This window comes from Neofelis nebulosa, chromosome 17 (genome assembly GCF_028018385.1).
Source record: "Neofelis nebulosa isolate mNeoNeb1 chromosome 17, mNeoNeb1.pri, whole genome shotgun sequence".
Taxonomy (NCBI): domain Eukaryota; kingdom Metazoa; phylum Chordata; class Mammalia; order Carnivora; family Felidae; genus Neofelis; species Neofelis nebulosa.
This window is the reverse complement of record NC_080798.1, coordinates 20,690,160-20,703,617: the sequence shown is the minus strand read 5'-3', so window position 1 is coordinate 20,703,617 and position 13,458 is coordinate 20,690,160. Positions and strand designations below refer to the sequence as shown.

The 13,458-nt window shown below is 48.5% G+C and overlaps 1 protein-coding gene across 7 annotated transcripts in view; it reads right to left on the bottom strand.

Moving 5' to 3' along the window:
* The window catches only part of ANKRD27 (ankyrin repeat domain 27), a 52,399-nt gene continuing 38,941 nt past the window's right edge, over positions 1 to 13,458 (bottom strand). For 3 of the 7 annotated variants that reach the window (XM_058708556.1, XM_058708561.1, XM_058708562.1), the window contains 8 exons: positions 12,535 to 12,657; positions 7,645 to 7,842; positions 6,015 to 6,134; positions 5,518 to 5,679; positions 4,159 to 4,270; positions 2,883 to 2,961; positions 2,623 to 2,695; positions 1 to 1,357 (listed from right to left, as the gene is read on the bottom strand). In XM_058708556.1, coding sequence (XP_058564539.1) covers positions 1,121 to 1,357; positions 2,623 to 2,695; positions 2,883 to 2,961; positions 4,159 to 4,270; positions 5,518 to 5,679; positions 6,015 to 6,134; positions 7,645 to 7,842; positions 12,535 to 12,657 — 1,104 coding nt within the window. In that variant the 3' untranslated portion in view covers positions 1 to 1,120. Of the gene's footprint in view, positions 1,989 to 2,622; positions 2,696 to 2,882; positions 2,962 to 4,158; positions 4,271 to 5,517; positions 5,680 to 6,014; positions 6,135 to 7,644; positions 7,843 to 12,534; positions 12,658 to 13,458 lie in introns of all 7 variants that reach the window. The other 4 variants (XM_058708557.1, XM_058708558.1, XM_058708559.1 and 1 more) reach the window with 4 other exon arrangements.

Sequence of the window (13,458 nt, the reverse complement as noted above, 5' to 3'; positions counted from 1 at the left end):
AAGAATCATAGAGTTTACTGTTTTCTTTCCCATCATTTGGCACAGATCCAAGGCACATTAGAAAATTAGAAATCATAAATTACTTTGTAGAAAAATAATCAGTCCCTCCCTTCTATACATACACAAGTATTTCCAAGAACATGCACAAAACCATGTCCCTATTACAAAGTTATTTGAAAATGTACTCAGGACAAACCCATGTTTGCAGCTGTAGGCCAATTAGTAACATAAAAAAATAAGTATAATCTATAGAAATTTATAAAAAGGAATAAGTGGCAATAAATTCTAACCGAAAGTAACTCTGACCTGGTTTGTGCTGTTAAGTTTTGAATCTGAATCAAAAGACTAAGGAAAGATGTGCCAAATCTCTCTAGCTCAGGAACCATCCGGCAGGTGTGACATCCAAGGGAGGTTTTTAACGGGAAGGGAGGTTTCGAGAGACACTGATACGGGTGCGTATGTGCGGTGACCAAACACCTGTACTTACTTTGTTGGAAGAAAAATTACACCCAACCTTCCCCACATACATAGTGCAGAACAGGTCATAAATGTCCTTTTCACTAAAATGAACGCCACACTGGCACGGGGACATCTTTGGGCTCGAGTGCTGCTTTGCAAAGGAATATCTTCCGGGCCCTCTTTTCTCCAGGCCAGCGCGTCCCGTCCGCCCGGTCTCCACGGTGCCCTGGAGCCCACGCTGCTTCTCCACAGCCTATCCCAGAGGGCGGGGTTCTTTAGCCGGTGGTTTGCTAATCTGTACACACGGCAGAGGTTAGCACCTTGCGGTGGGAGGACAGAACCCGGTGATGAAAGCCATCGCTGCAGCCAGGTGGCGGGCTGCTTCAGAAGAAGCCCACACCCGGTCTCGGGGATCGGGACACCACTGGAAACCGTGTGTATTCCTTTTCCAGTGCATTCATGAGCTCCGAAGAGGAGAGAGATGGTGGTGGTTTTCTTTGTTGCATTCTTTCCCTCGGCCACAGAAAAGCTTTCAGGAACTTTCTGCTTTACTCTCAAACCAAACGCAAAGTACAGGTCAGTTCTCAGCTGCGTTCCTGCTCGGCACCTTCTTGTTGAGGACTCACCTCCTGGCAGCCGACTTAACAACCGCTTACCGCTGTTAAGACTGGGAAGTAATAGCAGCCTCTCGGGGAGCAGCTGGGTCTCCGGCGGTCCCGGGGCTCTTGGCTGCGACCGTGTCCTCGACGGTGTGTCTGCGCAGCATCCGCCGGCTCGCAGGAACGCTTTGTTTCAGCCCGGGCCTCTCGGGCTGACTGCTGCTTCCTCTGCCCGCAGTCTCAGGTCCCCTCTGGTCTGGCGGGCTGTTCTGCTCCCGTGTAACCTTTTGCCTCCCTGGCTGAAGAAACGGTACAATTCAAGCAGTTCGTTCACACTGCGTGTAAAACAAGAACCACACAAGAACGGCGTCCTTGGGTGCTTGTGTGTGTCACCCAATGTGCTCGCTACTTTCTGGGCATAACTTCAGCTCTGACATCCCTGTGGGACAGCATGGGTGCCACTGATACTCTCTGTGTGTCAGACGCAACGTCAGGGCTCTACCTGATCTCACATCTAATCTTTATAACAAGTACGCCCTGATGGCTACACCGTGCACGGCTGAGGCACAGGGTCAGCAAGTGGAAGCAACCTGCCTAAGTCCCCGTCGCTCACAGGGGAAGAGCTGGCACCCGACTGAACCCAAGCAGATTTCAGTTTGTGGGTTTCCCACGCAGCGGCGGGACGGTCCGTCAGCAAGTCACGGAAGATTGCGTCGGAGGCCGAAATCGGCCAGGTTGACAAAAATCACTTCAGTTCTCTAAAGCAAAGACTTAGCGCCTGCGCAGACGTGCTTCGACAAGCCTGTGCCACCGCACGTGCTGGCAAGTGTACCCATCCGCAGTCATACTGCCAGGAGCAGGCAGGAAAGTCAGGTTTCTGGGAAGAGGCACCACTGCACCACCGCACCCAAAGCAGCCTCCCTTTTGTAACTGAGTGAGGGAACAGGCTGTGGGAAGGCGGCCACACGCGGATCTGTCCACGTGAGCAGCTTCCGACCGTATTCGGAGAAGGGTTTTGTTGAACCCATCCGGACACAAACTTGGTTTCTTCCTGACATCGGTGATTCACACGCTAGTGAATCCTAGATGGCGTAACCCGAGCCATCTCACTGAGCACACACGCCACAAGCTGCAGGGGCTCTCCGCGCCCACCCCTGTTCCCACTGTCCCCTCGCTCTCCTTTCTCAGTAAACGAAGTCTGTGCCCTTGGCTGTGCCGCTAACGAACTCATCTTAGTTGCTACTGACTCTTGAAAAGAAGGGGATCGTGACGTGAGAAACGTGTTCACCACGGGTTCGTTTTGGAAAAGCCAGGCTTTAAGAATACAATGAGGGGCGCCTGGTGGCTCAGTCGGTTAAGTGTCCGACTCTCAGTCTCGGCTCAGGTCATGATCTCACAGTTTGTGGGATCGAGCCCCCTGTCGGGCTCTGCACTGATGGGTGTGAAGCCTGCTTTAGATTCTCCCTCTCCCCCTCTCTCTGCGCCTCCCCTGCTAGCTCTCTCTCAAAAATAAATTAAAAACAAAAAAAGAAATATGATGATAAGCCAGCGTTTCATGACTCACCTCATGCAAACAGTCTTCAGTAAAATTAGGGACACTTCTCTCCCTCGCCATAATCTCCCTTGAAGTCCTTCCCCTGAAACCCAAACCAAAGTGACATCAGTGTTTGGGACAGTGGTGTCGAACACTCTGGTTGGCCACAAGGTGGCAGCATTTGATGAGCGCAGATTTTTCTGTAACCCATCAAAGGGCCACATACCTGGCTTTAGTTGTAAGTAAAAGTCGGGTCACAGCCCAGAAATCAACGCAAATTTTATACTCACTTAAACTGACCACCTGAGTGGACAAAGTAAAACTGTCTTGTAAAAGGTTCATCTGGTAGATCATACATTTTTGAGTTCCCTGTAGATAAAAAAGGATAAACATTTGAGAACTTCTGAAGTAGTTTTAAGGATTTTTAAAGTTGTAGCACAGATGCAACCTTTCAATTTTCTTAGCTTAACAAAATTGAGAAAATTACACACTGCATTTGCTTAAAGAGACATTTTAGTAGCTATCTATTTATTACCGGTAAGCCCCCATGGAAAAGAAGAAAGAGCATCCTTATTAACACACAGGACACTTTGTGAGACGGACTCAGGATTATCCAGACATGGAAATGGGTTTACTCACATTATTACACTACAAACTATACTGTAATTTTCAACAAGAATAGAGGGGCGCCTAGCTGGCTCAGTTAGTACAGCGAGTGAATCTTGATCTCAGGGCTGTGACTTTGAGCCCCATGTTGGGTACAGAAATTACTTTAAAAACAATAAAATCTGAGGCACGTGGGTGGCTCAGTTAGTTGAGCATCCGACTTCATCTCAGGTCATGATTTCACAGTTTGTGGGTTTAAGTCCCACATCAGGCTCTGTGCTGACAGCTCAGAGCCTGGAGCCTGCTTCGGATTCTGTGTCTCTCTCTCCCCCTACCCCTCCCCCACTCATGCTCTGTCTCTGTCTCTCTGTCTGTCTCAAAAATAAACATTAAAAAAAAAATTACAAAATAAAATCTTTAAAAAAATAAAAGTAAAGAGTAGAACATGGGACCTACCTAGACCATAAGAACTGGAAAAAAAAAAATACTTCAGCCCCACCCATGATTGGCAACTACTGTTCTAATTACCAATAAATTCTGTATACGTGCAAATTAAAAACAAACAAACAAAAAACCTTTAAAGTTAGCAGCAAACACAGCCCCAGAGGTCCAGGAAACGCTTTTAAAAAGGCCTGGATTGGGGACAGGCGGCAGGAAAGAATCTCCCGGCGGCTGCTCCTCCTCTCCAGCTGGCGGAGGGGAGGCCCGAGCCTTCAAGGTGAGGCTGAGAGAGGCCACCTCACTTCCGGAAGAAGCATCATCCCGATCAGCCAGAAAATCAGTAGCAAAACAAGCCGACGAGTTAGGCTGTATCGTCCATTTCTTTGGTGCCCATATCCCTGCCCCGGTCACCAGTTATGATGACATTCGACATTTAAAATTAAACGAACACCAGCAACTACTCATGGATTCCCAAAGAGGCCCATGCTGAGAATTACAGACAGAATGTTAAGTTCTTACATTTTTTCCGGATCTTAACAGTAACGTACTCCTTGTGGTCCGTCTCGTCAGCGTCGCCTGACGTGGCCACACAGCTCGGTACCACCTGAAGTAATTCCATTATTTTTGAATTCTACAATTTGAGAGGGAAAAGGTTACAGGAACAGTTTTCATTCTTAGCAGGTTCTTGCTTGCTTTTGATGTAACTGTCCACATTGGTGCAGCCGGACAGAGAAGCAAGGAGCAGCCACAGACGGGACGGTGACGCCACGGAGCCTCGTGCTTCCGGGCAGCCCAGCGCTCGGAGCCCGGCTCCTCCTCTCCCGGGTACTGCTGCTCCGTGCGCTGGGTTGCCCATAATGGGCTCTGTTATTGCACAGTTATCATGAGGTCATGGACGGCCCAGCACACAGTGACTACGAGATCAAAAACACTCATCCTTATGATCATCGGAGAAAGTGCTAACTGAAGGTTTAAAATATTTCAATTCCAGGGGTGCCTGGGTGGCTCAGTTGGCTGAGTGGCCAAATTTTGATTTTGGCTCAGGTCATGATCCCAGGGTTGTGGGACTGAACCCCCACATCAGACTCCGCACTGAGTGTGGAGCCTATCGGGGAGGCTCTCTCTCCCTCTGCCTCCCTCTCCCACTTGCTCACTCTCGCTCTCTCTCTCTCTCTCTAAAATAAAAATAAATAATAAATAATAAATAAAACAAAATGTTTCAATTCTGTTAAGAAATGCCACTGAAAATTAATACGATAAGCCCATGAGTACGTTGGGTTTATAGTGACTTTTATGCGACACCAGTGTCGTTTAACAGCCTACTGGCTGTCTACCCAGAGTCAAAAATGAAAAGATTCAACAGGAAAACAGGAATAGACAGCTTGCTTCTCCTAAGAGAGGAGAAGAAGCCTTTTCCTCGCCACTGCCCCGTGCCAACACCCACGGCACTGGAAGGAGGGGTGAACTGGTCCCCCCACAGTTCCCCTCGTACCACTCAAAGAGTCTTAGAACTGCCAATTGACCAAACTTTCTCCATGGTGCCGTGAACACCACTGCAGGCAGGGTGAGCCCCGAACTTCCCTGTGAGCACGTGATGGCTTGTCCCCGGGCCACCCCAGGGCACCGACACCCGCAGTTGCTGGGGGAGCACCTCTACTCAGCCCATGGAAAGCGAGCCCTGAAGGACTGACTCCCAGCTCCCCAAGCAGGACCGGACACCTGACCAGGGGACCAAGGACCGGACATCTGACCACACTGGCCATCTTCTGGCACAGCCACCCAGCCCAGCACGGCGAATCCAAGGTCAGCTATAGCTATTTCAGGTGCGGTGTAACCACAGGGGATCCAGAGGGAGCTGCGAGGGGGCCCCCCACTCACCTGTTCAGCACAGTCTAGAGCTGTGCACTGCCTCTTGTTCAAGACCTGAACCGATGCCCCGTGAAGGAGAAGCAACTCCACCACAAAGACGTGCTTTTCGATCACAGCCTCGTGCAGCGCCGTGTTGCCCTTGTTGTTACAGACGTTAATGGAGGCCCCGTGCTGGAAGGAGAGACGGTGCAGTCGAAAGGAAGGGCGGGGGCGCCTGGGTGGCTCAGTCGGTTAAGTGTCCGACTTTGGCTCAGGTCATGATCTCGCGCTCCACGAGTTCGAGCCCCACGTCAGGCTCTGGGCTGACAGCTCAGAGCCTGGAGCCTGTTTCAGATTCTGTGTCTCCCTCTCTCTCCGACCCTCCCCTGTTCATGCTCTGTCTCTCTCTGTCTCAAAAATAAATATATATTTAAAAAAAAAAAAAAAAAAAAAAAAAGAAAGGAAGGGCGGACCACGCAGACTCCAGGCGACGCGAAGCCCGCCCCGGACCGGGATCGGCAGCTCACCTGTAACAGCAGTGCCGCGACTTCATGGTGTCCGTTGGAACAGGCGTAAATGAGCGGTGTGTTTCCGCTTATGTCCTTTTTATTGGGTTTTGCGTTAGAATCCAGGAGATACTTCACCACCTAGCCCAGAGAAGGCAAATTTTTCAACCGTAATTAAATTTGTGGAGAGAGATCCTGTAACTTGATATTCTTTGGACTTTTCTCTAAGTGTATTTAGAAGGCTCTTCCCACACGTGTCTGACTCTTGGGAGGGGACAGACCAACGGAAGTGGGGTCTCCTCTGCCCGGCAATGTGCTAGGCGCGATTTTTCTCATTTCATGGTTAGACCCACCCTATGGAGGGCCGAATTATTACCCCAGTCTTAAGAGATTAGGAAACTGATGTTTGGAGTGCTATGCTAGGTGCTACGAGAGACATGGAAGGCCTGAGGTGGTTCCTGTCTTTTATTCTTTATTTTTATGTTTTTTTTAAGTAGGCTCCACGCCCAACATGGAGCTTGAACTCACAACCCCGGGATCAAGAGTCAGAAGTGCCACTGACTGAGCCAGGCGGGCACCCCTATTTATTTTTTGTTATCTTTTTAAGTAAGCTCTATACCCAATATGGGGCTTGAACTCACAGCCCTGAATGAGCCAGCCAGGTGCCCCTGATTCCTGGCCTTTAAAAGCTTATAGGGGCGCCTGGGTGGCTCAGTCAGTTAAGCGCCTGACGCAGGATCAGGTCATGATCTCACGGTTCATGGGTTCAAGCCCCGCGTCAGGCTCTGTGCTGACAGCGCGGAGCCTGGAGCCTGCTTTGGGTTCTGTGTGTCCCTCTCTCTCTGCCTTTCCCCTGCTCGTGCTCTGTCTCCGTCTCTGTCTCTCTCAAAAATAATGATTAAAAAAATAATAATAATAAAAATAAAAGCTTATTTTATTTAAGTGGAGCTAGGGTCCTGGGGTGGCTCAGTTGGGTGAGTGATCTCACAGTCCATGAGACTGAGCCCCACAACAGGCCCTGTGCTGACAGTGTGGAGCCTGCTTGGGATTCTCTCCCTCTCTCTGCCCCTTCCCCGCTTGCGTACTCTCTCTCTCTCTCAAAATAAATAAATGAACTTTTTTTAAAAAATTAAAAAATTAAAATCTTAGAGTAGAGCTAACAGGGAGACTTTTTTTTTTTATTTTAAATAGATAATTCTCAAAAAGAAATACAGGACTTTGAAAAAGTCAAGCATTTCACAATGGTCTCCTGCACCTCCTCCATAGGGCCATTCTCTATAAAGTACTAAGCTGTTGACACAGACCACGGGCTGCGGGGGTGAAAGGTGCTAATCGCAGGCAGAGCCCTCAACGACCCATACCCACACACCAGAGCCAGCTCCTGGTGGGGTGGGAATCAGAACATGGGCCTCCGTGCCACTGGGATGTGAATGCCAGAGGTGTGGCGGGGAGGAGGGATGGGGGAAGGGAGAGGGTCCTCACCCAGAAGCACCAGAGCTCTGTGTTCTGTTGCTGAGCCATCCTGCCACGTGCCTCTCAGGATCCCAGAGCAGGGAGGAAGGAAGTGTGTCTGTCCTCCGGGCCGGCCCCCAAACCCGCCCCCTGCAGCACTCCCGCCAAGCAGCCTGTGCCCAGGAGCCAGAACCCGTACCTGAAAGTGGCCCTTCTGGCAGGCCAGGTGGAGCGGGACGGCTTGGTTCACATTTCTGGCACCTGCGTTGGCACCATGCTTCAACAGGAGGGGGACGAGGTCCGCCCGACCGTGCAGGGCAGCCACGTGCAGTGGGGAGAAGCCGTCCTGGTTGGTCACATTCACACCGAGCCCACTGGCAGGGATCTTTGCCAGCTTCTAGTAAAAGCGGAGGATGGAGTCAGAGATGTCATCAGTATTTAAGAAACTGGGCTGAAGGAATTGAAGCCAGGCGCCCCCCCCCCCACTGTCCCTGTGCAAAATTTGGGGTCACGGTGGGATCCAGAATCAGGTGGCCGACAGGTGAATTCCTACAACTGGAGAAAGGTAAGATATCCCAAAGGAGTAACTTCTATTTTCAAGAGACCAACCCCCCTGAAATGATCCCTTATTTATGCCAAGGCAGTTCAACGGGAAACAAGTCTGTTCAACAAACGGCGCCGAACCACTGGATCCCCACATACGGAGAAAGTGCACATCAGCCCTTACTCCACCACACAAGAACTACAAACGCCTCATAGACCTAGGTGGGAGAGCCACGACTGTGTCATACTTCACTTTCCTGGAGTGAACGCACGAGGAAATCCTTGCAACACCGGGATGAGCAAAGATCTCTTAGGGAAGACACAAAAAGCAAAAACCATAAAGGAAGAGTTCGACAAGCTGGTTTTCGATGGTTCTTCTTGGAAAGACACAATTAAGAAAATGAAGAGGCAAGTCACAGAGTGGGAGAAAATATCTGCGTTATGTAGGTCTGATGAAAGAGGTGCACCCCACCAGAATTTTAAAACAACAGGTTCTTACAACGCAATTGGACAATCCGACGTTAAGAAAAAAAAAAGGCAAAAGATCTGGGGGGAAAAATCTGTATTTGCATCATGGAGATACTGTGCACTGTGCTGGTGGTTACATGACCACGTGTTTGTCAAGCCTCATAGAGCTGTTTGCTGCTTAGCTCCATCGTTCGTCATTTTTATCACGAAACTACCTTATGAGCCGCAACGGTTTTAAAATCAATCATGCCAATGTAAGAACAATCAACTAGTAATTTCTTCTTGAGAGAGAGAGAGAGCGTGCATGCACACAAGCAGGGGAGGGACAGATAAGGAGGGAGAGAGAGGATCCCAAGCAGGCTCCGTGTTGTCAGTGTAGAGACTGATGTAGGGCTCCGTCCCGTGAACCGTGAGACCATGACCTGAGCCAAAATCAAGAGTTGGACACTTAATTGATTCAGCCACCCAGGAGCCCCTCAATCAATAATTAGCAGGACAAACAAGGGGCGCCCGAGTGGCTCAGTTGGTTGAGCGTCCGACTTCAGCTCAGGTCATGATCTCAGGGTTCGTGAGTTTGAGCCCCATGTCGGGCTCTGTGCTGACAGCTCAGAGCCTGGAGTCTGCTTCTGATTCTGTGTCTCCCTCTCTCTCTCGGCCCCTCCCCCTGCTCATGCTCCGTCCCTCTTTGTCTCTCTCTCTCTCTCTCAAAATAAATAAACATTTAAAAAAAAGGACATTTATAAACCATATAACTGAAAACAAACATTAAATTAAGATATCAAATCATACATTTCGATAATAAAATCATTATGTCAGCGTTTTACATGACTGGCCAAGAATTAAAACTGGTTATCTAGTTCACTTTTTGCTGATTAAGAAGGTTCTCTCTCAGAAAAACTGCATGCAAAGTTAGAGGGGTGAATTTTGCTGCATGTAAATTGTACCTCAAAACTAAAAAACAAACAAATGAAGGAACAGGGAGAAAAAACGCAATGAAATACCACTGCACACCTACGGGAGCGACTACAGTTAAAAAGTCACAAGGATATGGAGTAACCAGAACTCTCACACACCGGTGGCAGAAATGGAAAATGCCATAATCACTCTGGAAAAATGGCAGTTTCTTATGAAGTTACACATGCACTTACTACAAAATCCAGCAATTATAACCTGAGGTCTATACCCAAGTATATGCATATTTATACAAAGACTTGTTCACAAATGTTTACACTAGCTTTCTTCACAAAGCCCAGAGCAGGGAACTACTCAAATGTTCATCAAGGGGTGATTAGATAAATTGTCGTATAGTCAACACTACCCAGCAACAAAATGAAATGAACCGCTGATCCAACATGGATCTCAAAACATTCTGCTGAGTGAAGGAAGCCAGACTCAAAAGAGTGTGTACTGTCTGGCTCCATTCACACTAAATTCTAGAAAATGCCAATGAGCCTGTCATGATGGACAGCAGACCGGTGGTGCCTGGGACAGGGGAGGAAGGGGGAAAGCAAGAGTTTCAAAGCAGCCCAAGAAAACCCTCAGAAGTGATGGTCATGTTCTGTATCTTGCTGTAGTAAAGGTTTTCAGGGGTTTTTTTTTAATGTTTATTTATTTTTGAGAGAGAGAGAGAGAGAGAGAGAGAGAGAGAGAGGGAGAGAGAGAGAGAGAGAAAGAGATGGGTTCAGAGGATCTGAAGCAGGCTGTGCACTGACAGCAGAGAGGCTGATGTGGGGCTCAAACTCATGACCCGTGAGATCATGACCTGAGCCGAAGTCAGATGCTTAACCGACTAAGCCACCCAGGTGCCCCTCAATAAAGGTTTTTTCAACAAACACCCTAAACACACCAGTGGGCTAGAAGATGGTCGGGTCCAGGGGTGGTTAACTAAAGCACAGACGGGGAGCAACTTCCATATAAATGTATTTCTTATGTCTTCTGCGTCTTTTTGAGACATTTCAAAATGAGAAAAAGGTAAGAGGTTTTCAAAAAGCAGAGAACGTAAGATTTTATTCGATAAATCCAGCAGTTATTTTAATGTATAATTCAGTTTCTTGTTACAACTAGCGAACCATGAGGCGGGGAAGAAGAGAGTGTAGGAAAATGGCAGGAACAGGGACGGATGCAGTAACTGCCTCTAGGCACACACAGTCACTGACGGGGCCTGAAGTATTGTCACCTCACATCGTATTCTCTGAAACACCGTCCGCCTTTTTTATTTTCATAGCAGTCTGTAGAGGGGGAATCATTCTCTGGGCTGTATATATCCAGCAGCATGGGGACAGGACAGAAGTTGCACATTCCCAATGTGCACATGACCCTGCAGCTAGATGAAAAGCTACATGTGAATGAAAGTTTAATCTTTTCAATATCATTGGGTTAAAATAACCCACACTGAAGGGGCACCTGGGGGGCTCAGTCGCTTAGGTATCTGACTGTGGCTCAGGTCATGATCTCACGGTTCGTGAGTTCAAGCCCCGCATCGGGCTCTGTGCTGACAGCTCAGAGCCTGGAGCCTGCTTCAGATTCTGTGTCTCCTTCTCTCTCTGCCCCTCCCCCACTCACACTCTGTCTCTCTTTCTCTCTCTCGAAAATAAACAAACATTAAAAAAGAAAAATTAAACAAAAATAACCCACAGTGAAGCTTTTTTAAATAAGGCAACATTATCTTATAATACAAAGGACAACACCACTATACGTGTTTTGTAGAGTCAAATTAATTTTCTCAGTATAGCACATACACAATCAAGTTAAATAACTAGCACACAAGCGCATACTAGATGCACAATACCATCTACAATTGCTCAAAAGAAGATGAAATATTTAAGTGTACACTTAAGAAAATATGGACAGGATCTCTATGCTAAAAATCACAAAATGATGAAGAAATCGAAGAAGGCCTAAATATTTGGAGAGATATACCGTGTTCATGAAAACACAACACAGTAAAGATGTCATTTCTTCCCAACTTGATCTACAGTTTTAATGCATTTCCTACCAAAATCTTAATAGATTTTTGGTAGTCATAAACAAACTTATTCTAAAATATATACAGAAAGGCATAGGCCACAGAATAGCTAAAATGATCCTGGCAAAGAAGAGTAAGTTAGGGGGAATCACTCTACCCAATACTGAGACTTCCTATAGCTACAGTAATCAAGACAGTGTGGAACTGATGAAGGGACAGACACACAGATCCACGGAACAGAACACAGAGTCCAGAGATAGACCCACAGCATATATTATCTGAGGTAGAACAGCAAGTCTTTGGAGAAAGGATGGTCTTTTCAACAAGGGGTGTGGAACGGGTGGACATCCATAGAGAAAAAAGGGAACCTCAACCTAAATCTCACACCTTGTAAAAAATTAGCTCAGGGGTTATGGGATGGCAGGGAAACAGGAGGGTGTGGGAAAGGGCAGCACGGGTGGCTCTTCCTATGGCAAGGGAGCTGGTTAGTACCTTCACTGTGGATGCACAAAGCTATGCGTGTGATCAAAGTGAACACGCGTGCACACGTGGGTACAAGCAAAATCGGAGAAATGTGGATAAGATGTGTGGATGGTTTCTATATCTATATCCTGGTTGGGATACTGTTCTATGGCTCTGCAAGCTGTTAGCACTGGGGGAGACTGGGTAAAGGGCACAGGGAATCCTCTGTACTTGGAGGGAGGATCCTCCCACAGGGGGTACCAACTTGAGCAAAGACAGCGGGCCATGGATCTCGAATGCAGCTTCCTCAGGGGACTGGCAGCCAGGTGGACAGACACCCTCAGGTGCGACTGTTCATGAACTCTTGCCTTGTGACTCGGGGGCCCAGAGAGCAGTTGAAACATTTGAGCACGTGTGCATGTCCCTGCTCACTGCCCTGCTCGTTCAGAAGGCAGGCCGCCCAAGCCAGATCCACCCTGGTGTTGGCTTTTCTCCTCCCGGAACTAAATAACGAATCCCCACCACATCTCAGGGATACCAACTTCCAGCCACTCAGTAACTAGCTGGCTGAGAAGCAGACAACTTTCCTAAGGGGAAAGAGAAGAATCTGCCTCCCCACCCTCACCGCCACCAAGAGAAACAAGGCCAAACCTTTTGAGCCGGAGCACACTTCGGGCACTGGCACAAGGGGTGACAAAAGTCAACATCTTCTGCACTGACGGTGTCCTCCACCTCGTCCAGGTCCTCCTCTGTCCACTCCAAAAGGTAACGCACCTGGTGTTGGGCAGGAAGGAGAACAGGACTTAAGACTCACCCTTGGTTCCTTTACAAGCTACGGTATCTCCCCCTCCCTCCTTCTGTCCCACGTACACACACACACACACACACACACACACACACACACACACAGCTGCTCCCAAATCAGGGCCAACACGTCCTCAACCACCACCGTGACCGACACACGACTGGGTTCACAGCACGCAAACCTTTCTCAGTCCTTTTCCCAGCGAACCAGAGAACTCACGCTACCATTTCTCCAGCTTGCGTCAGGCATTCGTTCATCTTAGAAAGGGAAGAATGGTGCCGCTGTCACACCCTGGTCCCGGAGCATTTACTGAGCACCTTGCCTGGTGTCACCTAATTGCACACTCTCAACACCCAGCCGTCCCTTCTAAGCTGGGAGAAAACTCAGAGAGGGAACAACCTGTCCAAGGCCACACAACTAGGAAGTGGTGGTCGGAACCTCCACACAGGCTCCCTGACTCCACGCCAGCGTCCCTTCCACGACCACGCGCTAGCCCGTAGGTGAAAGTACTGCAGACCATCAAGAGGTCAAATTTATGCTCCAGTAAAAACTGGTGTCTAGGATATTAAATCTGAAAAACGGAAACAACGGAAGTACATTTCTAGGCCTAGTTCTGAGCACTCTAAGCACGTGCATGCAGGGAGTGACAAGGGTTCCAAGAAGACCCCCTTCCAGCCCAAACGTCTTTCCTTCAGGTCCCTTCCATGTCCTGAGAGCAGATACTCCACAGGGTGGAAACACCAAAGGTGTCGACTCAGGGGCCTCACCTA